Below are 27,115 nucleotides of genomic sequence, written 5' to 3' on the forward strand. Positions count from 1 at the left end.
CCAAAGAAGTGAAATTGGCTGTCCTGCAGGGCTCGCAACCTGGACTGGGAGAGGTGTGTCTGAGTCGACTAGACTGCCAGGGCCCTTTGAGTGGGTCAGCGTGAGCTTGTCTCGCTTCCACTGCTTCCCCGAGGTGGCCACTGGGTGGTGCTGCCGGCTCAAGGAACCGCTGAAAGCAACAGCAACTCCCACCCGGAGGCCGAGGGGCCAGATTCCAGATTCCGACCCCTCAGGTGACTCCGGCGCTGGCAGGCAGTTCGCACCCTAGTCTCAAACCAGAACCCCCTGGACCCAGAGAACACTCGATTCCACCCAAGAACCAAAACGACTGCCACTACGGGAGTTGCTTGGGACCTGCCTTTTAGATCAAATTTGTCCTTGACTAGATGTTTTCGTTTTTAAAGAAGTCACTGCTCACAACTGGGCTTAAAGTAATAGCTTTCAATTACATTTTTTCATGGTTGCAAGAAACTCTAAACTCCAACAAACTCCAACCAGGGCTACTGCGGGGGCCAGAGTAAAACTTCCTCTTTTGCTCCAGGAGAAACTTGCTGGGCTAGGAAGCCGCTGAGGCCAGCAGCTGGCTGCACTTCCTGCTCCCTTGACTTTGCATAAACTGGCTTTCCCCCCGGGAATCCCCGCAGGCTCCGCCCCCACCTGGGTGGCACAGTTTGGAAAGCCTGCCCTCCCCAGGGGTTCTGCTGCGCCTTTAGTGCTACTGTCGAGGCTCAGTTCTCTCCAACCCTAAACTGAGCTGCAAAGGCCAGATACCTGCTGGGAGCCAGGAGCAAACCACAGCCTGGCTCTCCCAAAGCTTTGCTCCCAAAGCTAACATCCCAGTGTGGGCTGGGGTGAGGGCAGGAGGGCAGAGATGGGCTACCAGGGACCCTCTGAGGTCACATCTGAGGAGGGACTTGGCAAGACGGAGCTGCTGGTGTACTGGGGATGAGGGTCCTTGCAGGTGAGATGGTGAAGGGTGGCAGGTTTGAAGCCTTCCCTGGAGGCGTGGGGGAGGGTGGTCACGAGTGATGGGCCAATTTTGTTCAGCTGTGTTCTGGGGCATCTCTGAGATGGACAAGTTTGGAAATAGAGACCCTTAACTGGGGACAGGAAAGACTTAAAGAATTTGTTCTTCCTTGAGCCTTCTTCAAGTATCTGACGACAAAGAGACATTGGGTCTTGAGCCAACTTGACCTGCCAAGTCCTAAATAACCTGGATCCAATCTTTTCAGTCCCAAGGCTGACCTTGGCATCCTGGTGATGTTACGTGGCCCAAAGCCACCCTTCTTGACAGGTTGGAAATGAGAGATGGCTTCCCACGGAACTCGGAACAGATTGGTGGCTTCTCTTGATCTGAGCAACCGTGCCAATGAGGAGACCCTTCTGTGATGGGTCCACCAGCTGCCTCCCTTGCCTTGTGTGCTCACGGGGAGCCAAGGCGGGGCCACCCTGGGGCCCTTAGCGGTAGCTGGCAGTTTGCTTCCTGCACCCAGAGTCACCAACCCGCCCTGGGGAGGGGCTGAGCCCGCCCTGATTAAGAAGGCAAGGGCTGCCCTCTGAAGGAAGCTCTGAAGAGAAAGCAGAGGAGAAGGAAGCTCTGTAGCCTCCAGGCGTTCAGGCCGAGGTCAAGAGTGGCTGGTGCTCCAACTCCACCTGCCGCCCCAACCCGTCGCCAGCAAGGTAAGCTGGGGCCCTTCTCTTGCTCGCCCTCCCACAGCCCCTCGGCCCAGCATGGCCCGTCCATGCGGAGCCTGGAGAGGTGGACTTCCCACTGCCCCAGAGAGGCCTCGGCTTGCCCAGGATGTCTGGGTCTCAGCTTTGGGCCAGGACTGCGATTCTTTCCTGACCTGTGCTGACAGCCATTTCCAGAGTGGGCAGCTGCCACTGCAGACTCGGAGCGAGCTGTGGCCAGGAGGAGAGATGGAGGCTGTGCCCAGCCCTGCCATCCAGCTGGGTGCTCCTGAGGAGGCCCTTCTTACTCCCACCGGGCCTCGGTCTTCCCGTCTGAGAGATGGCAGTGGGTCGGACCACATGGTCTCTGAGGGTCCTTGCAGCTCTCCCATTGCGACAATGGGAGGGTCTGCCTGGAACAACTCGGCACCCTGAGTCTTGCTGCCGCCACGGGGCATGGCCTGCAGGTTTGCTCTGCCCCTGTGCCTGCCCAGGGCACCGTGGGGCCTCCTCTTCTTGAAGCAGCCCACCAGGCACAGCACCTTGGCCACTTTGTTTCCTCCCCACCCCATCCGCAGCGCCACCGCAGCCATGGCGGGCATGAAGACGGCCACGGGGGACTACATCGACTCGTCCTGGGAGCTGCGGGTGTTTGTGGGAGAGGAGGACCCCGAGGCGGAGTCGGTCACCCTGCGGGTCACCGGGGAGTCACACATCGGCGGGGTGCTCCTGAAGATTGTGGAGGAGATCAGTGAGTGTCCCCCGGCCCTGCTGGTGACCTCAGCACCCGGGGGGACGGGTCCGGCTGCGGTACCATGGCGCTTCCCTGCTGCACAGCGCTCGATAAGAGTGTCACAGTGACTCAGGCACCAGCTTAATCATTTGGTTCCAAAAAAGACATCTCCCCTATTTCCCCCCTCCCAAGTCTTCCCTTCCTTCCTCCCACCCCAGCTGGTTCTGCTAAGTCCCCAGAGAGCAGATCCGGCCACAGTCCTCCATTTCCCCACTGCTGGGGAGCAGAAGCGGCTGTGCCTGGGCTGAGGAAGAGGCCACATTATGGGGGCTTTGAGACCAGACAGGGCTCCTGGGGGCCTGAGAGCCTCCTCCCACACCTCCTCCCCCAGGCGGAAGCCTCAGCAAGCAGGCGGGTGCCAGGCCCAGCCTGGGTGGGAGGGCCCTGCCCCCACAGGAAGTTACAGCAGAGCAGCCTGTGGTATCAGCCATTGAAAGGAGCAGGGCCAGGGACATCTCATCATCTTTCCCGGCCGGGGTGGGGACTGCCCCTTCCTGGGAGACGGAGAGCACATTCCGATAGCCAGAGCTGGAGGCCAGGCCAGGGAGTGATAGGCCCAGCTGGGAGCCCATGCGGCCTGGGGGTGGGTGGGTCTCCTCAGGCCCAGCCCGCCCAAACCCCCCACATGCCTCTGGGGGAGGTCAGGTGGACGGCACAGGGCCCCAGAACGGTCTGGCCAAAGGGCTGAGGTGCTGAGGGGAGCCTCCCAGAGGCCAGGGCCCAAGGAGACGGTGAAAAGCAGAAGTTGGGAAGGGAAGGTCCCTTGGACCGAGACTGGGGGCTGAGTAGTGGAGACCTGGTTGGCCCTGGGGCACGGCGCGGAGCAAAGCAGGAGGCCTCGACAGGGAGACAGACAGACCCCACTCCTCCACCAGTGCAGGGCTCTCCGAGCTTAGTCCCTTCAGCTCCCACCCCCTGCAATGGGGACATCGTGCCCAGCCCTCCTGTTCCCACGCACTCCTTAGTGCACCGGGCATCTACTGATGCTCAGCCGAGGGGCGTTTGCTCGGTGTCCACGGGGCCAGGGTGACCCACGGCCCACATCTTACTAACTACAAAGCTGAGGCACAGAGAGGTTAAGGGCTTGGCCAAGGTCACAGAACTAGGACCCACTAAGCAGGAGTGCTTGCTCTTGTGTGCCAGGCACAACCCTGGGCCCTGCCATAACCTCTGCCCCGAGCTCCCGGAAATGCCAGGGGTAGGGGCAGTGGGCCAGGGTTTTCAGGGGCACACAAGGGCCTGCATGGGGGATCCCAGCGGGCTGGAGTGCGTGAGGTGGGGGCATTAAGATTGGGGCACACAGATTCTAGGTTGGGAACTCTCTAGGAAGTGATGTAGCAACTGAGCCTAGAAGGCTGAGCAGAGTTAGCCAGCCAAGAGCCATTTTGCCATGACCTTGTCCTAGATCCCAAGCCAACCCAGCCTGGCCCTGTCCTTGGCTTGGGCAGGAGAGGGGCAGTCATCAGAGGCCTCCAAACCCTAAGCGGGTGCTCAGCCTTGGGGCTGGCGGCAGGGCCCTCTGAGGCTGATGGGCGCTGCCCCCTTTTCCTGTGGTCCCACAGATCGCAAGCAGGACTGGTCGGACCACGCCATTTGGTGGGAGCAGAAAAGGCGATGGCTGCTGCAGACCCACTGGACGCTGGACAAGTACGGGATCCTGGCCGACGCCCGCCTCTTCTTTGGGCCCCAGCACCGGCCTGTCATCCTGCGGCTGCCTAATCGCCGAGCAGTGCGCCTGCGGACCAGCTTCTCCCAGCCCCTCTTCCAGGCTGTGGCTGCCATCTGCCGCCTGCTCAGTGAGTCCTCAATGGTCCCCACCTTGCCATGCTGCCAGGTTCCTGCAGGGGGCTGTTCCCTCTTCACAAGCCCAGCTATCGTCCTGTTGTCCTTGCTGCTGTGGCCCCCATACTGCCTCAGGGCTGTGACCTGCCCCAAAGTGCCCATGGCAGGGGGTGGCAGGGAACAAAGCAGCTCCTGGTGCCTGCTGAGGCCGCAGCTTCCCACAGGTATCCGGCACCCTGAGGAGCTGTCTCTGCTCCGTGCTCCTGAGAAGAAGGAAAAGAAGAAGAAGGAGAAAGAGCCGGAGGAGGAGGTGTATGACCTGACCAAGGTCGTCCTAGCTGGGGGTGAGCACTGGCTGGGTGGGCCAGGGGCTGGGTGCAGGGGACAGGCCTATGAGGCCCAGGGCTGGGGGCAGGGCCTTGCTGACCCCAACCTGCTCTCCAGGCGTGGCCCCTGCGTTGTTCCGGGGGATGCCAGCCCACTTCTCAGACAGTGTGCAGACGGAGGCCTGCTACCACATGCTGAGCCGGCCACAGCCGCCACCCGACCCCCTCCTGCTCCAGCGCCTGCCTCGGCCCAGCTCCCTGTTGGACAAGACCCAGCTCCACAGCAGGTGCACTGCCCGCCGGGTCTTTGCCTGGGGCCATATCCCACCGCCAACGGCTCCCACCCTGCGTGCCCTGCTCACCCCAAATCCACGCCTCCTGGTCCCGGGCCTTCCCTCTATGTGTGTGCTTGCCCGCAAGCTGCCTGCCCAGCCCCCCACCCTGCCCCAGCACTGTGCCTGGCTCAGCCCTGACCCCTGCTTGTGCCACGGCCCAGGTGGCTGGACTCGTCACGGTGCCTCATGCAGCAGGACATCAAGTCTGGGGACACGCTCTGGCTGCGCTTCAAGTACTACAGCTTCTTCGACCTGGACCCTAAGGTGGGCCGGGTCAGGGACCCGCGGGGTCTGGGCCGATGAGCCATGGGGAGCTAGGTCCAGGGGTTGGGGCTCTGGAAATGTTAGAGACCTGTGGGTGTCTGTCTCTGTCCACTTGTCCATCCATATTCATTTATTAACTCTGCTAACACAGCACTGGATCTGGGCTGAGGCCAAGGGCATTAGGGGGAAAATGATCACTGATCCACATGGACAGTGGTGAGGGCCCCTGGGAAGCCTGCTCAGGTGGGAGACGCCTAGCACCTGGGCTCAGGGAAGGCTTCCTGGGGTGCAGGTGGCCCTGGGACCTACAGGGACAGAACTGAGTGAGGGAACCAGGCTTTGAGGCAGGTGCCAGTGTGCATCCGTCCCTCCAGGCCGACTGTCCCCACTGGCAACCAACAGCCTCCATGCAGCCCTCTGAAAAACCACCAAAACCCCACAGGCAGCTCCTCCTGCCCCTCACGGATTCATTGCAAAACCCAGACTTAACACGTTCTGGATCCTTCCCTCTGCCTCCCACCCCACCCCTCCTGGGGTCCTGCTGATGGTCCCTCAAACTGAAATCCCAAACCACCGGCTCCTCTCTGTCCTCTGTCCAGCCGCACCATAGCCCTCCTACCACACCTTCCTCTCCTCTGGGCCTCCCCCTCCCCCCAGCTCTGGAAGGAACCCTCGCAAACGCACCTTAGGCCACATCACTCCTGCCTAAAAGGCTGCCGTGGCCCCAGCTGCCACTCCCGGAGGCCCAGGCTGATCTGGCCCTGCCCACGCCTTTCCCCGGGGGACTTTCTTGCTCCCTTCTCTTGCCTCTCCTACCTTCTTGGGTTCGATAGTTTTCATGATTCCATTTTATTTCCTTTTTTTTTAAGACTTTATTTCTTTATTTATCTTTAGAGGGGAAGGAGAGAGGGAGAGAAACATCAATGTATGGTTGCCTTTTGTGCATCCCCTGCTGGTAGTTAGCCTGCAAGGAACTGGCCTGCAGCCCAGGCATGTGCCCTGACTGGGAATCGAACCGCGATCGTCTGGTTCGCAGGCCCGGGCTCAATCCACTGAGCTACGCCAGCCAGGGCCATTTTATTTCCTTTATATTAGCTTGGTAGCTGTGCTTTCTTTTTTAAGTCGTTGCTGTAGGGGTCATAGTACACGTACAGAATTGCCACCCGGTCACATTGCTGCTTCACCTGTAGTCCAAGAACCTCAACGACAGGATTCTCCCATCTCCCCTCACTGCTGCGCACCCGCCAGTTGGCACGCTGAAGCCCCCCCCCCCCCCCCCCCCCCCCCCCCCCNCCCCCCCCCCCCCCCCCCCCCCCGGCGCACTGTGGCACTCGTTGCTGCGGTTGTCGTTTCGATGCTATATTGAGAAATAACTCATGTATCATACAATTTGCCCACCGGCAATGTCTGAGGCAATGGTTTGTATCATATTCACAGAGTTGTGCGGCCATCGCCACAACCGGTTCGAGAACACACCGGGGAAATCGCATGCTCATTCACAGGCACTCCCCGTTTATTCCCCGCACTCCCCAGGCAACTTCTAATCTCCTTTCAGTCTCTATAGCTTTGCCTGTCCTGGACTTTTCATGCCGTGAGGCTCCTCGTGTCTGGCTTCTTTAACTTAGGACCATGTTTTCCAGGTGCACCCGTGCTGTGCTGTGTTTATTTATTGTTTCAGAAAGATGTTACTTATTTCTTTTTAGGGAGGGGGAGGGAGGGAGGAGAGAGGGAGAGAAACCTCGATCAGGTATCGGTCGCACACCCACAGCCAGGGACCTGGCGGGCGACTGGGAGCTGAACCCTCGACCTTTCGCTTTGCAGAATGACACCCAACCCACTCAGCCACACTCGTCGGCACTGTGCTTTGTTCATTTTTATGGAGCTGTGCTATAGTTTGGGGTTAAAAACAGCATGATCGTGGCTATAAATAGTGACACATATAAATAGTGTTCTTAGCCAAGCCACAGAGTAAAGATATTTCCTTTCTTGGTCATGTTTTTTATAGTTCACAATTGCTATATTTTTATTAACCTATTTTTCTACTCATTGTCTGTTTGTGCTCAGTTTGAAAAGAGACCCCAACAGGCTATCAGGGACTGTAGCTTGTCACCGAGGGTTGAGGTGGAGCGGTCCACGGCCAAGGCCCTCTAAGACTGCAACCGGACAAAAACGCTTCTCTCAGAATGGTTGACCACATCAGGACACCAGTCGGTGTGATTCCCTTCTGGGGACCATGGAACCGTAGCGTTCGGTGCCCACCGCGCAACTTCTCTCGGTCTTCCCTCCCCTGTTCCCCGGGGGAAGGCCCCCTGGGGCTTCTTGGCTCCTGGACCACCCCTGCTCCTGTCTCTCGACCGACTCCCTCACTCTGATGGAGCATATATTTCAATAGCTTCCCCTGGAAGGGTATGTGAGACTTAAACAGTTTGAACCTCTGCCTGTCTGCGAAGGTCAGAATTCTGCGCTCGCTCACATGACAGTTTGGCGAGGTATAGAATTCTGAGTCGGAAACATTTTCCAGCCAAAGTCTGAAGCACCTTCCTGTGGTCCTCTTGTTCCCAGTGTCGCTGTTGAAAACTTGATGCCATTTTTTTCAACCTTTCTCTATGCAATGCACACGTTTGTTCGATTCCTCGGAGGGAGGGATCGGGTATCCGAAACTTTAAAAAATCTTCTCTTTATCTCTTGGTGTTCCAAACGTCTCTGTGGTGTGGATCTTTCTGCACACTTGCTGAGCCCTTTCAAATTGGAAACCTGGGTCCTTCAGGTCTGGAAATATGCCCTTTAGAATTTCTTCAGTAATTTTTCCCCTCCAGTTCCTGTTCTTTTTTTTTTTTCAGGGATCTAGTAGATATTTGACTTCCTGGACTGATTTTTCAAAGGAAGAAATCAGATATTTATCTTTTCTTATTTTTAAGCTCGTTGTCCTTTTGTTCTACTTTCTGGAGGTTTAATCTCTGCAGCTGTATTTTTAAATTCCAAGAGCTCTTATTTCCGAGTGTTCTTTTTTTTAAAAAATATTTTCTTTCTTTCTTTTTTAGAGAGAGGGGAAGGGAAGGAGAAAGAGAGGGAGAGAAACATCAATGTGTGGTTGCCTCTCACCTGTCCCCTCCTGAGGACCTGGCCCCCAACCCAGGCATGCGCCCTGACTGGGAATCGAACTGGTGTCCCTTTGGTTCGTAAGCCAGCACTCAGCCCACTGAACCACACCAGCCAGGGCTCATGTGGTGTTTCTTATCTTTTCCACTGTAACCATTCCGTAGATGTGTGAAGTTATCTCATGTGGTTTTCCATTTGTGTGTTTTTTAAAACAGCTTTACTGAAATATAATTTATATGCTATAAAAATCACCCATTGTAAGCAGTGCTTATTTTTAGTAAATTTATACAATTGTGCAACTGTCACCACAGCCCAGTTTTAGAACATTCTAGAACGTTTCCGTCAACCCCAAAAGTTCTCTGGTGCCCGTTTGCAGTCACCCCTCCACACCCGGCCATGACGGCCGTGACGTGCCTTTTACGTGGCTGTAATTCACACTTCCTTGATGACTGATGAAGTTGAGCCCTTTTACATATGGCCATTAGCCAGTTGGAAATCCTCTTGTGTGAAGTTTCTGTTCAAGTTTTTTGCCAATTTTTGTAAGGACTTGCTTGTCTTTTTCATATTCCTAGCTGTTCTTTATGCAGTTGGTAGATGAGTACTTTGTCAGATACATATATCGTGAATACGTATTCTCTCAATGGTTTATTTTTTTTCCAGATTTCATTTATTTTTAGGAGGGGAAGGGAGGGAGAGAAACATCAGTGAATGGTTGCCTCTCACGCGCCCCCCTATTGGGGACCTGGCCCGCAGCCCAGGCGTGTGCCCTGACTGGGAATCGAACCGGAGACCCTTTGGTTTGCAGGCTGGCACTCAATCCACTGAACCACACCAGCCAGGGCTTAAAGGTTTATTTTGTATACGTGCTGCCAAAGTGAGCACTTTAATGGTTTATTTTGATAAGCAAAATTCCTAATTTTAATATACTCTGATTTATATTTCTTCTTTTATGATTAACATCTTTTGTGGCCTGTCTAAGGAATCTTTTTTTCTGCATTGAGATCTCAAAGATGTAATCTTACTTTTCTCTGAAGGCTTTGTTTTAACTTTCACATTTGACCTGCAATCCATCGGGAATTGATGTTGGTATATGGCGTGAGGTAGGAGCACAAATAAATTCTCGCCAGGGCCACCCGACAGACCCAGTGTCGTTCACGGTAAAGAGCATCCTCTCTCGTGACTGCAGCGTCACCTTTGTCCCGAGTCAGGTGAGCATCCGTGTTTGGGCCTCTCTGACTCTTTGGTTCCACTGGTCAGTTTGCTTCTCGTTGTCAAGGCCACAGAGTCTTAACTACTCTAAGTTTATGATTATGTTCCTTTTTAAAATAGCCTCCTCTTCTTGCTTTATGGGTGCAGCATTTTTGTCCCTACAAGGATTTTGACTAGTGTTGGAAGTCTTCTTCTCTCCCTCCGTGGTCTTTATTTTCTCCAAATCTCTTTTCTTCCCGTTTGTCTCGGTCTCTGTGGTGCATGCTAGCAGCTTTCCATGAAGGTGGGGGATCCTTGCAAGTCCTTTCCTATTTACAGGGAAGGCTCTTATAAACCCGGTAGGAACCCAGAGTGCATGCATAGGGCTCGGTATTTTGGGGAACCTCCTGGGGGTGCCAGGGCAGGAATGCCACCTTCTGCGGGGTTTTCCTTTTGGCGCGTCCGTTTCTCAGCACTGAACCTTCCGATCTCCCAGCTGGGCATAGAAGGCTCACTGCCGGTGTCCTGGGTGACAAGTGGGGAAGAGCCAGGGTGTCTCACCTCTCAGAATGCCAGCCTTCTCTTAATTATCTGTCCCCAGCACCTTGTACCACCCCTTCCAGCTGTGCCTGAAGTACCAAACGCAGGGGCACCTACCTCTGCCTCAGCATCTCAGAGAGAAAATCTCTGGCTCTGCCAGGTGCCAGCTGGCTGTCACTTGGCTGCAGGGAGTGGAGAGGGACCTGCTCCTTTTGTGTACTTTCTACAGTCCTCGTTTCAGTCCATCCTTGCCTCTCACCCAGGAGACTACCGTCCAGAGCCTGTCCTGAGGCCCTCCACGTGGGCTGGATACCTTGGTCCAGGTCTTTGTTCTTTTTGCTGTTTGCTTTCTCTTACTTTCAAAGCTCATCGGTGCCTTTGCAACAGAGCAAGAGGGGAGACTGCAAGACCCCAGCAACCGGTTCCCATCCCCATTTTCCTTCTCAGCTTCCAAAACTCTGCCTCTTACCCACTCTAGGCCTCACTCTCCTTTGTCCTTTCCGGTTTACCTTTTCTGTGCCTTTGCTATCAATTTTGGTGGGTTTCAGAGGGAGTGTGGGCTTGGGCTTCGATAGGTACCTGGGATCCCCCTTCGAGCTGTGACTCCCTGTTCCTTCCCATCAGTCTTCCCTTTAGTGGCCCATTGTCTTTCTCCACATCTCAGCACAGTATGTCACCTTCTCGGGGAAGGCTTCCTCCTGTGGATGCGCTCCCTGCGACCCAGTCCCATTCTCAGTCACAGAACTTGGGTGTCCTCACCCAACGGCATGACCGAGCCCGCCCCGGGCAGCTATTTCCTCTATGGCTCCTATTGAATTCCTGAATCACGTTACCTATTCATCGATGGGTTTGCCACATCCCCTTCGGCAGAATGCGGCGGGGCACACAGCAGATGTATAATCAACATCTGTATGGAAAGGTCTAGAAGGAAAAAGGTGCCACTTACCTGGGCAGGTGGGGCAGACAGGCTCTAAGGCCTGTGTGGGGCCAATGAACAAGCTTGCCACAGCACAGAGGGCAGGCTGAGGGTGCGGGCTCACAGGCCGGGCACATGGGGTGTGCAGGGCTCTCGACGCCTGGCCAACCCAGCTTCCCCCTCCCATGGCTCCAGATGGACCCGGTGCGGCTGACCCAGCTGTATGAGCAGGCTCGGTGGGACCTGCTGCTGGAGGAGATCGACTGCACCGAGGAGGAGATGATGGTGTTTGCAGCCCTGCAGGTGCCGGGCAGGCCTTGGGGCTCGGGGTGGCAGGGGCACAGGCCCGTCCCAGGCAGGAAGAATCTCCCAGGGTGGGGCCCCATCTCTTGGGAAGCCCAGCTCAGGGTATGGTCGGGCGAACGGGCTGCCTGCTGAGCCCTCCCTGGCCACATGCCCCACCCAGTACCACATCAACAAGCTGTCCCAGAGCGGGGAGGCCAGCGAACCGACAGGCACAGACCCGGGACTGGACGACCTAGACGCAGCCCTGAACAACCTGGAGGTGAAGCTGGAGGGATCAGCGCGCACGGATGTGCTGGTGAGATGGCCTCTGGTCAGGGGGCGGGGGCGGGGCCAGGCCCGGGGGCGGGGCCAGGCCCAGAGCCGGCCCCTCTGACTCCCCTCGTCCCCAGGACAGCCTCACCACCATCCCCGAGCTGAAGGACCACCTCCGCATCTTCCGGTGAGTTGGGGGGCAGCGTCGGCAGCCCGGCGGGAGGGGCCCAGTGTAAAGAGACAGAGAGGAGGGAGGAAGGCGGCTGGTCCCCACCTGCACCTCACCCTCAGGCCCAGAAAGCTCACCCTGAAGGGGTACCGCCAGCACTGGGTGGTGTTCAAGGAGACCACGCTGTCCTACTACAAGAGCCAGGATGAAGCCCCGGGGGACCCCGTTCAGCAACTCAACCTCAAGGGTGAGTGTGGGAAGGCCGGGTGGGCCCGGGGAACAGGCTGTGTTCTCAGGCAGACTAGGGCTGGCCTTTCCCAGGGGCATCACAGGCAGGGCTTCCCCTCGCTGGCCTCCTAGCCCACCCCTCTCCTCCCTGCAGGCTGTGAGGTGGTCCCTGACGTCAACGTGTCCGGCCAGAAATTCTGCATCAAACTCCTGGTGCCCTCCCCGGAGGGCATGAGTGAGATCTACCTGCGCTGCCAGGATGTGAGCGCCGCTGTGCCCGGGGAGGGGGGGTGGGGGGGTGGGCGGCTAGGCCGGCTGTGGGGCGGTGGAGGGGCCGTGAGCTGAACGGGAGCCCAGCTGGCCCCTCACCACCCTCCCACCTCCCACCCTAGGAGCAGCAGTACGCCCGCTGGATGGCCGGCTGCCGACTGGCCTCCAAGGGCCGAACCATGGCGGACAGCAGCTACGCCAGCGAGGTGCAGGCCATCCTGGCCTTCCTCAGCCTGCAGCGGACGGGCACTGGGGGCTCAGGCAACCAACCCCAGGGACCCGATGCCTCCCCTGAGGGCCTCAACCCTTATGGCCTTGTTGCACCCCGCTTCCAGCGAAAGTTCAAGGCCAAACAGGTGCCACAGGGTGTGGGGGTGGGAAAGACCACAGCATTTACCTGGCCAGCCTTGGCCCCTGGATCTCCATAGCAACTTTCTCTGAAAAGCCATGCGCTCACACATTCCTTCTCTCACCCATGTCCCTCGGCCTGAGTGTGCTGGTCTCCGCCCAGAGGAGAGAGGCTCACAGTCCAGCTTCCTACGCCAACCTTAGGGCCTGGCTCAGCTCACAGTGGGAAGAGGAAGCACTTGGGTGGCCCCACAGTGGGCGCTGCCCCTGCCTTAGGCTTAGCATCCTGTCTCCCTGATGGGGACAGGCAGGGGGACTCAGGGACTTTGGAAGCCCTCACCAGCATGGTCCTGCAGCTCACCCCCCGGATCCTGGAAGCTCACCAGAACGTGGCGCAACTCTCACTGGCAGAGGCCCAGCTGCGCTTCATCCAGGCCTGGCAGTCCCTGCCCGACTTCGGCATCTCCTATGTCGTGGTCAGGTAAGAGCCCTGCTCCTCTCCGCCCTCACTCACTGCCTGGGGTTTGCACCCTGATGCCTCCTTTCTTGTCCTCTGTGGGTAGACCCTCCACAGGGTGCCCTGTGCCCCCCACCCCCACCCGTGCCCCCACAGCAAACACACAAAAGTTAGGCCGGGAGGAGAACCAGCTCCGTCCTGACGCCATCCCTCTCCGGCCTGGGTCAGCTGGTCTGTGGGACAGGGCTGACGCTGGCTGCTAGGATAGGGACAGCCCCTCCACCTGTTTTCCAAGCCAGCAAAGATGACGATGATATACGAAAGTTGTATAAAGGCATGGACTATTTGCCTGACGCTCCTAAATGTTGTGGTGATTATACTGATTGACTCCCACACTCCAGATGAGGAAGCTGAGGCCCAGAGAGCTGAAGGGACTTACTTGCACAGCCTGCTCCTGAGCACCACGCCAGGCTGTGTGAGCAGGCTCCAGGGCCCCGCAGGGCGGCGCCCTCGCTCACACTCTGCCCTCCTGGGGACCAGGTTCAAGGGCAGCAGGAAAGATGAGATCCTGGGCATCGCCAACAACCGACTGATCCGCATCGACTTGGCAGTGGGCGACGTGGTCAAGACCTGGCGCTTCAGCAACATGCGCCAGTGGAACGTCAACTGGGACATCCGGCAGGTGGGCCCGGAATGGGGGTGAGGGCGGGGCCGGGGCCGGGCCAGACCCAGCCAGAGCTGAGCAGGGCCTGGGCCCGCATCCCACCTGCCCCTCTAACCGCCCGCCCTGCAGGTAGCCATCGAGTTTGATGAACACATCAACGTGGCTTTCAGCTGCATATCTGCCAGCTGCCGCATTGTGCACGAGTACATAGGCGGCTACATTTTCCTGTCGACACGGGAGCGCGCCCGAGGGGAGGAGCTGGACGAGGACCTCTTCCTGCAGCTCACAGGAGGCCATGAGGCCTTCTGAGGTCTGTCCTGCTGCCTCTGTCCTGCTCACCACCTGCCATGGCCACTCCAAAGCCCACACGCACTGGGACTCACTGCCCACACCTTCTCCAGACATGCGCTGAGCTGGGCACGTTCATTGACTGTCACTGGCTTTGTGCCGACCAGGGACCGGGCTGGGCCAGACTCTGCCCTCCCCTGGGCGAGGGACGGTGGGCCCTGAGAGCCCCAACACCGCCCTTCCCTGGTCTGAGTGGTGGAGACCGACACCCCCGACCCCACTGCCGTCCCTGAGCACGCAAGGAAGATGGGCTATAGCTACAGGATGACAATTTGTGGTTTCACACTGGAGTTTCTTTTTTGTTATCTTTTACATTTCTTATTTTAAAATAAGTATTTTATTGTTGGATCATCCTCCTTGCCCTGGAGCTGTGCGTGGGAGTGCTCGGACGTTGTGTCTCTTCAGTACCAGCCAAGGAGAGGGGCTTTCCTGAGACAGAGACAGTGGGTTAGAGAACGAGAGACGGAAGTCAGCCAGGAGAGAGGCAAAGGGCATAGGCTTCAGGCACAGAACAGGGTGCAGTGGAGGCTCTCACGGGTAGGGCGTAGCTGCAGAGCCTCCTTGAAGTACTTGGGAAGCAGGAAGCCATCAGCATTCCCTGGAGTCAGGATCACCCCGTTGGCAGAGCGGAAGAAGGGGATTCCATCTGCGCACAGAGCCGGTGATGCAGCCAGGCCCTCTCTGCAGGCCCCGGGCCACTCCTGCTGTGCCCAGACTCACCTGCCAGGGCCAGGGGCCCACTGATGAACAAGGCCACTTCGCAGTTTGGCCGCATACCTGCAGGGACACCTGGACTGGGGTCTGTGGTGCCTGGGGCTGTAGTTATTGAACCTGGCCAGGCTGGGGAGCTGGACTCAGTGGGCAGAAGAGGGTGCCACTGCACACAGGGTATGGGGTGGCTCTGGAGGGGGGCCTGGGAGGAGAGTGGGTGGGAGTCTGGGGGGGGGCACTGACCACTGATGACACCAGGGTCCCCAGGCAGTCCTGTGGCCAGGTGGATGTGCGTCCTTCCCCGGCAGGACAGGCCCTTGAGCAGGATGGAGGGCCAGTACTTCCAGAATGTGCCATGGACAAGCGTCAGGGGCAGGTCCTGTGGGGTCTCCAGGGGCATCAGCTCCAACTCAGGTACCTAGTACAGGTCAGGGGGTGGGCAGCAGTGAGACCCCCTCCCAGGCAGGGGTCCCGCCTGGCTCTCCCACTTGTCCTGTTAGCCCCCACCTGCAGGGAGTGACCCTGATTGGCCCGGATGAGAGGGCCCGTGCTGGGGTCTCCGGGCTGCAGGGCAAACCGCTGCTTCCCATTGGTGTCCACCACGCGCTGCACATCTTCAGCTGAGAAGCTGCGGAACTGGGGCAGCTGCAGGAGGGTGCCCAGGGGCACGAAGCCGCCTGTGGGCACACGGGGTGCTTAGGGGCTGAACCTCTCTAGCCTGAGCCAGAGTTACTGGGGGAGACACAGATGACCAGAACAGAGCCTGGGCTTAAGGGTCACAAGGGGTCACTGGTGTGACCTTGGGAAAGTCTTCCCTCTCCAAGCCTCAGTTTCCCCAACTGACCATGGAATAGGCTCTGCCTCCTGGAGGGCCCCAAAGATAAAGTGACCCTTTTTAGCACAGTCCCAGCTCAGGGTGGATACTCAGTAAGCCTCCTGTGTACCCCCACCCCAACCCCATGCTCACTTTGGGGATAAGGGTTTATGCCCAGAGGCTCCTTTCCCAGTTTGCCCCAAACATGGTATTGGGCTCTGGGTCTTCCCTGTAAATGGAGGGAGGTACCTTGCTTGCATGCCGTCCCCACAGGGCCACGGTGGGAGCCATGGGGGAGAGAAGTTACAAACAGGCTCACACTGCTCCCTGAACTGGAGCCCCCCCTCCAGGCCCCTCACTTACCAGGCCCCATGGGAAGCCCCAGCTTCAGGGCCCCGTGGCGCAGGGCATAGGACAGCGCCTTGGACAGCTGGACATCTCGGTCCTACAAGAGTCCAGAGGTGGCCCTGGTCCCCGTGATGATCCTGCCTTGCTGCCCACCCTGAACACTGAGTGACCTGCTGCAGGCGGAGACCAGAGGGAGAGAGAGTCCCTGTGTTCTGCAGAGAACGGTGTGACCCGTCAGCCACCAGTCCCACCCCATCGGCATTTCCCATCGAGCCAAGACTGAGTCCCCTCACCTCCCCTTTCCACCACGGGGGCAGGGGGGTAGGGGTGAGGGGCGGGGAACGCACCTGTTCCCGGGGTCTGTGAGCCCTTCTACCCCTGGGCCCTGCTGCTTCCTGCTTCTTCTCTCCAGAGTTCATGATCAAAACCCGTGGGGAGCAGTGGCCTGTGGGGACTGTGAAAAGCCGTCCCATGACCCCACCCCTGCCCAGAAAGTCAAAAAGCCTCAAGAGGTGAGAGCTTGGGGTGGGGGTGGGGGGTACTCAGCTCATTAAATTCACCTCCCACCCTCAACTCCCCGGTGCAGAAAGGAACACTGAGGCCCACAGGCAAGACTTGCCCAAGGTGACACTGTCAGCCACGGTGTCCAGCAAAGCCGAGCCCCCGCGCTGCAGGCTCGCGAGGCGGGCCTGAGGAGGCGGGGCCGGCGCCCAGACTAAGTGGGCGGCCGATCCACAGCAGAAGGAACAGGAGCTGGGAGAACAGATCGCTAGGCTCACCGCCTCCCACTGCGAGGCGGCTGCCTGCGCAAGCTCCGGAGCGCAGAAACCGGCCAATGAAAAGCCCTGGAAGGAGGGGCGGGCACTTCCGCTGGGGGGGGAGGGGGCGGAGACCGCGGGCTGAGTTAACGTGAGTACCGACTAGGGTCTGAAGCTTCCGATCACTGGGAGGGGTTCCTAGGAGTCTAGGGTTGGAAGCAGGACCCCTGGGTTTGGGAGACATGGACATCAGGGGGTGACTGGAAGAGGACCTCCGGGTGGTAGGGGTGACCTGGAGTCCCAGGAATGTCTGACAGCAGGAGTCTCGGGCTCCTGCTGGATGGTAAGACACTTTACTGCCCAGGGACTTTCAAAAGGACTGGAAGTATCCTCAGTAGGTCTGTCGGTGGCTGTAGGTACCCCATGGTGACAGACCTGGCTGTGACCTTCCCCACAGCTGCCCTGTCCAGACTATGGACCCGGAGGTGTCTCTGCTGCTGCAGTGCCCACCGGGTGGACTGCCAGAGCAGCAAGTACGGGCTGAGCTGAGTCCAGCCCACGACCGTCGTCCACTGCCAGGAGGGGACAAGGCCATCGCTGCCGTCTGGGAGAGCCGGTTACAGGCCCAGCCCTGGCTCTTTGATGCTCCCAAGTTCCGCCTGCACTCTGCCGCCCTGGCGCCCACTGGCTCGCAGGGGCCACAGCTGCTCCTGCACCTGGGCCTTACTTCCTACCGAGACTTTCTGGGCACCAACTGGGCCAGCTCAGCTGCCTGGCTTCAACAGCAGGGAGCTGCTGACTGGGGTGACAAGCAAGCCTACCTGGCAGACCCTCTGGGAGTGGGCGCTGCGCTGACCACTGCGGATGACTTCCTTGTCTTCCTGCGCCGCTCCCAGCGGGTGGCTGAGGCCCCTGGCCTGATGGACGTGCCTGGTGGGCACCCTGAGCCTCAGGTAAGATGCCAGGCTGGGTGCAAAGGCGCAGCAACCCAGAGAGCTCGTTTCCCCCCCATTCCTCAGAGGGGGAATTAGTCTGGTACTTCTCTGCAAGTCTCTGCTCAAGGGAGCCCCTCAGCCTCCCCACCGATCCTTTCCCCAGACCTGTCAGAAGCTAGGGACTGGGAGCAAGGACCTAGCTGGACCTCTGGTTGTCCCTTTGGAAAAGGAGAGCCTGGGCGAGGAGGCTACCAACACTCTCACACTGTGCCCTCAGGGCCAGCGAGCATGTGGGAAGGCAGGGCAAGAAGAGGTGGGGAGTGGGCTGAGCCTCACCTCTCACAGGCCCTGTGCCCTGGTGACAGCCCTCTGCACAAGGACCTCCCTGGGGAGCTGGTGGTGCACGAACTCTTCTCCAGTGTCCTCCAGGAGATCTGTGACGAGGTGAGTGAGGGGTGGCCAGGTCAGGGTGGTGGACTAGGAGGGAGGTTGTAGAACAGAACGTACCAGAATTCCACAACCTCAGTCTGGGCTGGTGCAAGGGTCTGCAGGCATGTGGCATTGAGGGAAGAGCTTGGCTTTGCAACTGGGCACACTTGGAGTGGAATTCTATCCGCCATTTCTGTGTGCATTAGGTTCTTCCTCTTTACAATGTGAACAATGACAAATGTCATGCCTACTCCCCCCAGGTTTGTTGAAAAGAAACAACAAACCCCAGTTACCTAACTGGAAGTCAATTTATCGACTTCCCTTGTGTGACTCTGGGCAAATTATCCAATCTCTGGTTCTGGTTTTCCCATCTGGAAAATGAATGGGCCCAAGATCCAACATCCTGCGATCCTGGACACTAGAGCTACAAACTGTAAAATGCTGTAGCACTGGGGTAATGCATGTGCTGACCTCCACTGAGAGGGGCAGGGATGTGGGCGGTCAGCACTGACAGGTGGGACCCTGGCCCCAGGTGAACCTGCCACTCCTCACCCTGAGCCAGCCGCAGTTATTGGGCATCGCGCGCAATGAGACCAGTGCAGGCCGTGCCAGTGCCGAGTTCTACGTCCAGTGAGTGACCTCTGGGGGACAGGGTCCTGGGTCCTGAGATGGGTGGGTGGTTGAGGGGCAGGACTAAGACAGCTGGGGCTCCACAAGGACCCTCCAGGGGCTGGGCACTCACCAGGCCATTCTTATGTCTTTCTTGTCCAGGTGCAGCCTGACCTCTCAGCAAGTGAGGAAGCATTACATGAGTGGGGGACCGGAGGCACATGAGTCCACGGGAATTATCTTTGTGGAGACACAGGTGTGAGGTGGCAAAGTCTTGCTTGGACGAGGAGCTGGGGTTGGGACTTGCAGAGGCCCGGCGATGCACGTTCGTCTCAATGGGTGGGGTCATACAGGGCTCCCAGATCTCTCAGAGCTTTTCTGCAGCGCCAGGAGGCCTCACTGGGGATGCCCAGAGCCCAGGGGAGAGGGCCGGGGACCTGGTCAGCCTCTTTAACATGTCTCCTTAGGGGCTGTACAGGGCTCTGAGGTTCAGAACTCTGGGCACAACTCCTGCAAAAGACGCCAGGGCAACGTGTCTGGCTCTCACTGTCTCCCCACAGAAAGTGAAGAGGTTGCAGGAGACTGAAATGTGGGCCGAACTCTGTCCCTCTGCCAAAGGCGCCATCTTCCTCTACAACCAGGTCCAGGGAAGTTCCACCTGAATCACTTTAGGGTCCCCAGATCTATCACCACAGCTCGAAAGACAATAAAGGACTTTATTCTTGGATTCCGTTGATATGTGCTGTTTCCATGAGACAGAGAGGAGCCGCTGAGAGAGCCTGCGGGTGAGAGAGACAGGACAAATGACCTGAGGGGAGGGGGGGTGGAAGCCCAGCCTCAGTACTGCCCTCTGCATACTGGGATGAAGGCCATATTTTCTTGCCAGGCTCTGGTGAGGGTCCGGGTCGACTATGGGGTGGAAGCCGTTCTGTTAAAAGTATCTCATCGCAAAGCGAAGTGACAGCAGAGAGCCTCACTGAGTGTCAGGTGTGGTGCGGCCGCTTCCCGGGTGGATACCCGCGCTCATCAGCCAGAGCAACGCAGTCCGCCCCTGGAGGTGGCCCAAGACGCCCAAGGCCAATGGGCTATGGGGGCAGGGCCTAATAGCACCTTCCGGCTCGGTGGGTGTGTCTGGGTGTCCTAGCCAATGAGGACGTGGAGGTGGGGCCTAGGTCGGAGCAGAAAATGGCGGCGGCCGCGGGATGTGTGAGTGCATGGGGGCGGGGCTCGATGTAGCTCCTCCTTCGTTCGCCCCTCAAACTCCCGGGATGGGGTGGGTCAGAGGTTTTCTCCACGCTTGCGGCTGGTTGTACAGACACCGAGGCCAGTGTGGACAAGGGCCCGGGTCAGAACCGGAGCGGGTCCAGGGCGCCGCGGTCTGGTCTTAAGCAGGGAGGCCCCACCTGCTCATGGGTCCTCCGGGCCTGCTTCAGTTTCCCTTCGCAAGTTAATGGAGCCAGCCCCCTTCCCTCTGCCCCAGGGGTGCTTGAGGTCTGGTCCCAATGCAGACCTCTTTGTGGCCTCTTTTAACCAGCTGTCCGCCTGCCGCCATGCTGCCCCTGTGTCTATGTCAGCTGTGCCTACGTCGGCTGCGGCCCCGCAGCCCTCCCACCCGGCTCTTCGCAGAGGCCGCCCGGCAGCGGTGAGTCGGTCACCGGGGCCCCGGTGCCGGCCTGGTCGTTCAGTGGGTTTTGTTGAGGGCCTACCGAGCTCCAGGCTCTGCCCCAGGTGCTGAGATAGTTGTGATCTCTGTGGCAGGTGTCTTACAGCCTTGTCTCAGGTAACCCTCACCTTCACTGCTGAGGATGAAATTAAGGGATGGCCACCAAGAGTACTTGGTTATACAGCGAGTTATGAGGCAGATCTGAAGGGTGTTTTTTTTTAGATTTTATTTATTTATTTTTAGAGAGAAGGGAGGGAGAAAAAGGAGAAAAACATCAATGTGTGGTTGCTTCTCATGAGGGACCAGGTCCACAACCCCAAGAGTCGAACCTGCGACCCTTTGGTTCGCAGGCCAGCACTCAACCCACTGAACAACACCAGCCAGGGCCAGACCTGAAGTTTGAGCCCAAGCCAAACCCAATGCACTTTCCACAACTCCTGTGGTTGTGGACCATCACAGATTCTAACTCACCTGGGGACGGGGTGTTTTACAAAAATGCAAATTCCTGGGTCCTGCCCTATTCCAACACTCAAAAAAGAGGGATGGTTTGGAGATAGGTCTTCCTTGGTGCCTGCCTCTCAGTTCCTGGTTGCTGAGTTGAAGACTGTGGCCCAGGGCGGCTGGGAGAAGTAGGGAAGGGGTATCTTTTGTGTTTCTTTAGCCCCTGGAGGTTCTGGCTTCTCTCCACAGGTCTGGTCCCAGGAACTACTATGAACTGTTAGGGGTGCATCCTGGTGCCAGCACTGAAGAAGTGAAACGAGCTTTCTTCTCCAAGTCCAAAGAGGTACCAGTGGTTCTAGGCAGGGAAGAGGGAGAGAAAGTTTGAGCCAGATGGGGTGCACACCAACTTCCCAGGGATGGAGCTGAGTGGCTCACTCTGGCTGGTACCACATTCCCTCAGCATGCACGGGGAGGGGGAGGTGCCCTAAGGGCTGAGGTCTGGCATGGTGTGAGGAAAGCCAGGGGTCCTGCCTGGGATTAGTTTTCTTGACCTGCCTGCTGTTAAGCAAACCTGGACCAGGCAGCAGGTGGGGAGGGAGCAGGAGTGCTTCCTGACCCTGGCCTTCTGGAGGGGTGCTCGGCCTGAGGGCCTGAGAGTGAAGGTCACTATCCAAACAAGGCCTGTGGGGATGATTTGGGCCCTTGTGGGTGGATATTATCAAGATGGGCCCTGGGAAGGAGTGTGGGGAGGGAGATGAGGAGAGTCCTGCCCAATTCCAGTTGCACCCTGACCGGGACCCTGGGAACCCAACCCTGCACAGCCGCTTTGTGGAGCTGAGTGAAGCATACCAAGTACTCAGCCGGGAGCAGAGCCGCCGTGAATATGACTACCAGCTCCGCTCAGCCACTCCCCCAAAGTCTCCAGGAACCACAGCCCATGCCAAGTCTGCCCATCAAGCGCACAGGTGCAGTATCTTGCAGCTAACCACTTCCCTTCCAAGTCTCCCGGGGAGCCTCATCCCCACACTGCCCCTTTTTCTCCCTCCCAGCAGCTCCTGGACACCCCCCAATGCACAGTACTGGGCCCAGTTTCACCACGTGAGGCCTCAGGGACCAGAGTCAAGGCAGCAGCAGCGCAGATGCAACAAGCGGGTACTGGGGTACTGCCTCCTCGTCATGCTGGCGGGCATGGGCCTGCATTATGTTGCCTTCAGGTGCATCCGGGCCTTTCCTGGCAGTGGTGGGCAGGGGGCAAGAGGGGAAGTGAAGCCAAGGGGGGCCAGTCAGACATCCATACCGCCCCTGTGACCTGCACTCCTGTGTCTCTCAGGCTCAGACTGTGTGAAATAGGTCTCTGGAACCTCTTCTTAGCAAACAAAGGCAGTTCTGCACTAAGGGAGACTGTTCTGTTGTCATTTTAAGTTTGTTCTGTTTTTTATAATTTGCATGGAAGTCTTTGGTACTGGCTACCAGGTAGTGATGGAGCCAAAATCATGTGCAAGAAAGAAATGCATTGTGCCTGGGCCTCACCAACAACGAGGCTCGCTTGTTTGGCAGTCAGCTGTGTCCCCACCCCTCTCTCATGTGTGCCGTGACACTGAGGTTCCATGGCAAAGGGACAGAAAGGCAGTGCTCACTGCTAGCAGCCCACCTAGCTCAGTGATGGAGTTAGACGTCCGGCCCTCTCTGATCTTCTGTGAGGACCACCCTGTTGTTCAAGTGCTGCGGTCACCACCTTCGACGGGCCAGCCAGAGAGCTGGGTTGTCACTGGACCCTGGACAAGCCTGGCCACTCTGTACCCCTTTCAACATCTAGCACAGGCAGTTAGGCTGAATTCCCCACAGACATAAACCTGTGATGCCCTAGAGTGGGGTGCAGGGTGTGTGGGACCTGGGGGACAGCAGGGTTTGGGGGACTCAGGGTTGATTGTAACCCCCGTGTAGGAAGCTGGAGCAGATGCACCGCAACTTCATGGATGAGAAGGATCGGATCATCACAGCCATCTACAATGACACTCGGGCCCGGGCCAGGTCTGTCCCTGCTCTACCCTGCCCTCTTTTCACTGTCCTAGCACTACCCTGTAGGGTCCCGGTTCCAACCACCCCGATGCTCTCTCCTGCAGGGCCAACAGAGCCAGGCTCCAGCAGGAGCAACAGCAGAGGCAGCAGCTGCAGCCACCGCTCGGGCCTCCCCCAGGCCCGGAGATCATGCCCCCCAGCACCAGCCCCTGAGCCTCTCACCCAGATGGAGCCTCATGCGTGTTCCCTCTTGGGACTCCCCATTGCCCAAAACGCGTGCAATAAAGTGATTCTCTGCGCTCTCGTCCGACTCTCTCCTTTAGGCCCAGCACCCCCCAACCCAGGCCTCGCCTTGGGACAGAGCCCCGCCCTCGGAGTTCTGGTGACTGCGAAGCGGGAGCCCAGCCCCCTGGGTGGTGCGTCCCCTTTACCCTGTTGCAGCAAGAGGGGGTGTATGGAGGGGGCGGGCCCGCCAACGGCCTCGCCCCCACCCGCCCCCGCCCCGCCCCTGCCCCGCGGCCCGGGTGGGGAGCGCGTGTCTGGGTCACATGAGCTGCCCGCCAGCCAGCCCGGGCCGGCCCCCTGCTGCCCCCGCCATCCCCGCCACCTCGCCCGCCGCTGCCACCGGCCGCCCACCCACTCAGCTCCTTCGGCCACCGCGGCCGCTGCTGCGCTGCGCTGCCTGCGCCCAGGGCTCGGGAGAGGGCCGCGGAGGAGCCGCCCCCCGCAACCGGCCCCTGCCCGCTGCGCCCCAGCCCGCGCCATGGGGCTCTGGTTGCCGCCGCCCCCGGCGCCGCCCGGCTAGGACGATGCGGGCGCCCCCGGCACGCGGCCCCTGTGGGCACCATGAGCCCCTTGCTCCGCCGCCTGCTGCTCGCGGCGCTCCTGCAGCTGGCCCCCGCCCAGGTACGTGCGTCCCCGACATCCTGCCTGCCCGCCAGCCGTGCCCTCTCTCAAGGTTGGCGGAAGTAGAGGCGCGAAGCGGCCTGGGCCGAGGGTATTTGCGGGTCCGACGCAGATAGGGGCGTAGCAGGAGTCGGAGTGGGGCATCCCCCAGGAGTTGTCCCTCCCCACTGGCCTGCCAGCCCAGCCCCGGGGCCACTCCCCCGCCCCACCCTATCCCCTGGGTGCTGCCGCTGGGGGGGGCGGAGCTGTCTGGGTGCCTGCAGGACCTGGTTCGGCGCCCCCTGTACCCGCTTCTGACCTGTGGCCTCCCAAACAAGCCTGGTCGCCAGGCTTGGAGATTGGACTGTGCTGGCAGAGCATGCCTGGCTGGTCGTGGCTAGGGGTAGGTCCCAGGTGTCCAGGAGAGGACAGGTAAAGCTAGAGTGGACTTGAGAACAGAGCGATCTGGAAAAATGTCAGGAGTTGAAGGCTTCTGACTGCAGGGGTAGAGCCCTGGGACAGTGTAGCCCTAACTAGAATACACCTCCAGCCCAGTTCTTTTCTCTCCTACAGGCTCCTGCTTCCCCGCCTGAGGCCCCTGGCCACCAGAAGAAAGGTAACACTAACAACGAAAACGTCACATAGCCAGCACTAGGAAGGGTTGCTGAGCGTCCATCATGTATAATCTCAGCTGTTTAGTAAGATGCCAACCTTTGGCCTGCCCATTTCACAGAAGTGGAAGTTGAGGCCGTGGGATTCCTGGGTTCTGGATGAACAGGTTGGGAGGGCAGAAGTGGGGACTAGTGGGGGGTGGCTGTGACACAGGAACTGGGGAGAACAGCTGCTGGGCACAGGGGTGGGAGAGCCAGGGAGCAGCTGCAGGAAACCCAGTGGGGGCTTAACCTCATGCTTCTCTCCCCAGTGGTGTCATGGATAGATGTGTATGCTCGCGCCACCTGCCAGCCACGGGAGGTGGTGGTGCCCCTAACTCTGGAGCTCGTGGGCACCATGGCCAAGCAGCTGGTACCCAGCTGTGTGACTGTGCAGCGCTGTGGCGGCTGCTGCCCTGACGACGGCCTGGAGTGCGTGCCTACTGGGCAGCACCAAGTCCGAATGCAGGTACTGGGGCAGGTGTAGCATGTCTCTCCCAGCGGGATGCCGGTGCTCTGGGGGCTGACACACGGGCAGCCAGGGCCTTGTGGGGTGGGAGAGCTGTCCTCCCTCCTGCCCATGGAGTGTCTCCTTCTCCCCTTCCTCTGTCGTTGTCTCTCTTCCCTGTTCTCCCGAGCACAGATCCTCATGGTCCGGTACCCGAGCAGTCAGCTGGGGGAAATGTCCCTGGAAGAACACAGCCAGTGTGAATGCAGGTGCCGGCCAGGCCCCACTTCTGAGCTTGCAAAGACCAGGCTTGGGGGGTGCTGGGCGTGGCGGTGCACCGCAGTGGGGACCAGGTTTCCTTGAGTGGGGCTGGGGTAGGCCTGGGATCTGGGCAAGAGAGTAGGGTGCTTGGCTTTCCTGATCCTCCTCCTCCTCGTTTCTGTTGGTCTCTCTTTCAGACCAAAAAAAAAAGAGAGTGCTGTGAAGCCTGACAGGTGAGTCTCTTGGGCTCCTGCTGAGGTGGGGGTGGAACTCAGACCCAGTGCCCAGGATGGAACGTGTGGGCAGGGCAGGGGCTGTACAAATGTGTCAGGCAGCTGCGGTCCACTTCCCTCTCCTCCCTCTACTTGTGTCCCCTGTCCCCTTCCTCTCCGTTCTCCATTCTGTGTGTTCTGACCTGCCCCCAGCTCCTTCCACGGAAGACTCTTCCTTCCTGTCCCAGACATGTTGCTTCTCCTCCTAGGGCTGACACTCCCCGCCACCGTCCCCAGCCCCGCTCTGTTCCGGGCTGGGATTCTGCCCCCGGAGCACCCTCCCAAGCTGACATCACCCATCCCACTCCAGCCCCAGGCCCCTCTGCCCACGCTGTACCCAGCGCCGCCAGCGCCCTGACCCCAGGACCTGCCACTGCCGCTGCAGACGCCGCAGCCTCCTCCGTTGCCAAGGGCGGGGCTTAGAGCTCAACCCAGACACCTGCAGGTAAGGAGTTGTGGGGTGGTGTTGTTTGGGAAGGCGTCAAGGCCCTGTCCTGGAGCAGATCCAGGGCGAGCCGGCCAGTGGGGTGAGAGCCAGGGAAGGGGGAGCCATTGAATGAGTTGAACAAATATTTAACGAATGCCTGCTGGCGCCGGGGTCAGCATAAATGAGGCTCACATTCTAACGCAGAAGTCCGACACAAGGACACCTGATACCAGCCAAGGCTGTTGGGGTCTGTGATAAGGGGCACCTGGCATCGTGTTGAGAGGTCAGAGATGTCCTGGAGAAGGTGACATCTGCCTGGAGTAGAAATGAGAGACATCTTGCCAGCTTGCAAAGGTCTGCGCCTTCCTAGAGGCTCCTGCATTAGACATTGTCCCACCTTATTGGTTCTGAGAAGCCAGGGGACATAGTGTGAGCCTTGTTCGCCATTGTCTGAGGGCTTCTCACCACTCATCCCTTCCACAGTGAGGCTACCAGTGGCATCATGTGGGCTGGGCCAGCTGGGACTGCTTAGGAGTGTTAGGCAAGAGTGAGGTTCACAGAAGGTAACAGAGGGGTGAGTCCAGAGCAGCAGGTGCCGAGGTGTGGCAGCATGAACAGATGCCCCCTTCCTCTTCTCCTTAGGTGCCGGAAGCTGCGAAAGTGACACATTGCTTTTCAGACTCAGCGGGGCCGCTTTCCTCACAGGCCATACCCCTGAGGGGCCTAGAGGGCAGCCTGGAGAGAACAGCCCTGCCCCCCAAGACCACAGTTCAGGCGGACACTGCTTCAGGACCTGGGCCTCTCAGACGGCTTTCTGGCCACCCCTGTCTCTGCAAGGTTGCATCCAACATGGTGGGCAGAGTTGGATGAAACTTGGAGGCAAGAGGAATTGTGTACCATCTTGGGAGAGCTTGGGCCCTGTCAGAGTCTTTGTGCAAGTGAGCATCTTAAACTGGCCCCTCCCTGCCCTTGATAAGAAGACCCTGGTCCTCTGCAAATAATGGGAGTTGGGCTTTGGTATGAGAACTGTGACCCCCAATTCTGATAAAAGAGATGGAAGGAGCTGTCCCTGCCTGTATCACTGTTTGTGACTGTTCAGGCTGGTGGTTCAGGGATGAATGTGTCACACTGCCTCCTCGACCCAGTGCTTCTTACTCTTCATATGCAGATGAAGTGAGTGAGGCCCAAGCTCCCCACATCAAGTCACAGAGCCCACAGGTGTATGCTTCCCATTCATGTTGTTACTGCCGGGTCCCAGGGAGCCCCTGCCCCCTGCTTATCACAAGGGTTTCTTCCTGGAAGGTGAGTTTGTGGTAGGAACCAGACCTGCTGAATGACCTTGGCGGTCACTTCCCCCCAGTCTGAGCCTCAGGTTTCAACCTGTGCACATGGAGGGAATGGACGATCACGATGCTCCAGGCTTTGGCCCCAAGTTTGAATGAATCTTTTTATTCTTTTTCAGATTTTATTTATTTATTTATTTTTAGGG

The 27,115-nt window shown here is 58.7% G+C and overlaps 5 protein-coding genes across 13 annotated transcripts; 4 read left to right on the forward strand and 1 right to left on the reverse strand.

The window, feature by feature from the left end:
* The first annotated feature begins 918 nt into the window (after positions 1-918).
* On the forward strand, positions 919-14,323 carry FERMT3 (FERM domain containing kindlin 3). The gene is made up of 15 exons (XM_037053024.1): positions 919-1,680; positions 2,250-2,422; positions 4,027-4,260; positions 4,471-4,590; positions 4,691-4,859; positions 5,069-5,171; positions 11,110-11,217; positions 11,381-11,515; positions 11,610-11,659; positions 11,764-11,888; positions 12,024-12,130; positions 12,262-12,495; positions 12,844-12,968; positions 13,485-13,626; positions 13,738-14,323. The coding sequence occupies exons 2-15, from the start codon at positions 2,263-2,265 to the stop codon at positions 13,915-13,917; spliced, it is 1,992 nt and encodes a 663-aa protein (XP_036908919.1). The 5' UTR covers positions 919-1,680; positions 2,250-2,262; the 3' UTR covers positions 13,918-14,323.
* On the reverse strand, positions 14,259-16,626 carry TRPT1 (tRNA phosphotransferase 1). Of its 5 annotated transcripts, none has more exons than XM_037053028.1 (8): positions 16,451-16,626; positions 16,177-16,259; positions 15,845-15,926; positions 15,175-15,344; positions 14,911-15,085; positions 14,677-14,796; positions 14,492-14,602; positions 14,259-14,385 (listed from the first exon to the last, which is right to left on the reverse strand). In XM_037053028.1, the coding sequence occupies exons 2-8, from the start codon at positions 16,246-16,248 to the stop codon at positions 14,294-14,296; spliced, it is 822 nt and encodes a 273-aa protein (XP_036908923.1). In that variant the 5' UTR covers positions 16,249-16,259; positions 16,451-16,626; the 3' UTR covers positions 14,259-14,293. The 5 variants fall into 5 exon arrangements, with proteins under 5 accessions (XP_036908923.1, XP_036908924.1, XP_036908926.1 ...); XM_037053029.1 differs by having other exon boundaries at positions 16,177-16,257; positions 16,390-16,626; XM_037053031.1 differs by lacking the exon at positions 16,451-16,626 and having other exon boundaries at positions 14,677-14,733; positions 16,177-16,383.
* A 100-nt stretch (positions 16,627-16,726) lies between these two features.
* On the forward strand, positions 16,727-19,287 carry NUDT22 (nudix hydrolase 22). Its single transcript, XM_037053025.1, has 5 exons — positions 16,727-17,540; positions 17,868-17,966; positions 18,484-18,581; positions 18,723-18,816; positions 19,121-19,287. The coding sequence occupies exons 1-5, from the start codon at positions 17,061-17,063 to the stop codon at positions 19,220-19,222; spliced, it is 873 nt and encodes a 290-aa protein (XP_036908920.1). The 5' UTR covers positions 16,727-17,060; the 3' UTR covers positions 19,223-19,287.
* A 371-nt stretch (positions 19,288-19,658) lies between these two features.
* DNAJC4 (DnaJ heat shock protein family (Hsp40) member C4) lies at positions 19,659-22,986 on the forward strand. Of its 3 annotated transcripts, none has more exons than XM_037053034.1 (7): positions 19,659-19,766; positions 20,095-20,202; positions 20,914-21,007; positions 21,445-21,629; positions 21,714-21,878; positions 22,609-22,695; positions 22,788-22,986. In XM_037053034.1, the coding sequence occupies exons 1-7, from the start codon at positions 19,708-19,710 to the stop codon at positions 22,894-22,896; spliced, it is 807 nt and encodes a 268-aa protein (XP_036908929.1). In that variant the 5' UTR covers positions 19,659-19,707; the 3' UTR covers positions 22,897-22,986. The 3 variants fall into 3 exon arrangements, with proteins under 3 accessions (XP_036908929.1, XP_036908927.1, XP_036908928.1); XM_037053032.1 differs by lacking the exon at positions 19,659-19,766 and adding an exon at positions 19,814-19,833; XM_037053033.1 differs by lacking the exon at positions 19,659-19,766 and adding an exon at positions 19,814-19,833 and having other exon boundaries at positions 21,717-21,878.
* A 217-nt stretch (positions 22,987-23,203) lies between these two features.
* On the forward strand, positions 23,204-26,752 carry VEGFB (vascular endothelial growth factor B). Of its 3 annotated transcripts, none has more exons than XM_037053036.1 (7): positions 23,204-23,589; positions 24,142-24,184; positions 24,491-24,687; positions 24,862-24,935; positions 25,125-25,160; positions 25,510-25,644; positions 26,269-26,752. In XM_037053036.1, the coding sequence occupies exons 1-7, from the start codon at positions 23,530-23,532 to the stop codon at positions 26,288-26,290; spliced, it is 567 nt and encodes a 188-aa protein (XP_036908931.1). In that variant the 5' UTR covers positions 23,204-23,529; the 3' UTR covers positions 26,291-26,752. The 3 variants fall into 3 exon arrangements, with proteins under 3 accessions (XP_036908931.1, XP_036908932.1, XP_036908930.1); XM_037053035.1 differs by having other exon boundaries at positions 23,205-23,589; positions 25,409-25,644; XM_037053037.1 differs by lacking the exon at positions 25,125-25,160.
* The last annotated feature ends 363 nt before the right edge of the window (positions 26,753-27,115 follow it).

The sequence above is a fragment of the Sturnira hondurensis genome, unplaced genomic scaffold (assembly GCF_014824575.4).
Source record: "Sturnira hondurensis isolate 20B ecotype Veracruz unplaced genomic scaffold, ASM1482457v3 Scaffold0007797, whole genome shotgun sequence".
NCBI classification, from domain to species: domain Eukaryota; kingdom Metazoa; phylum Chordata; class Mammalia; order Chiroptera; family Phyllostomidae; genus Sturnira; species Sturnira hondurensis.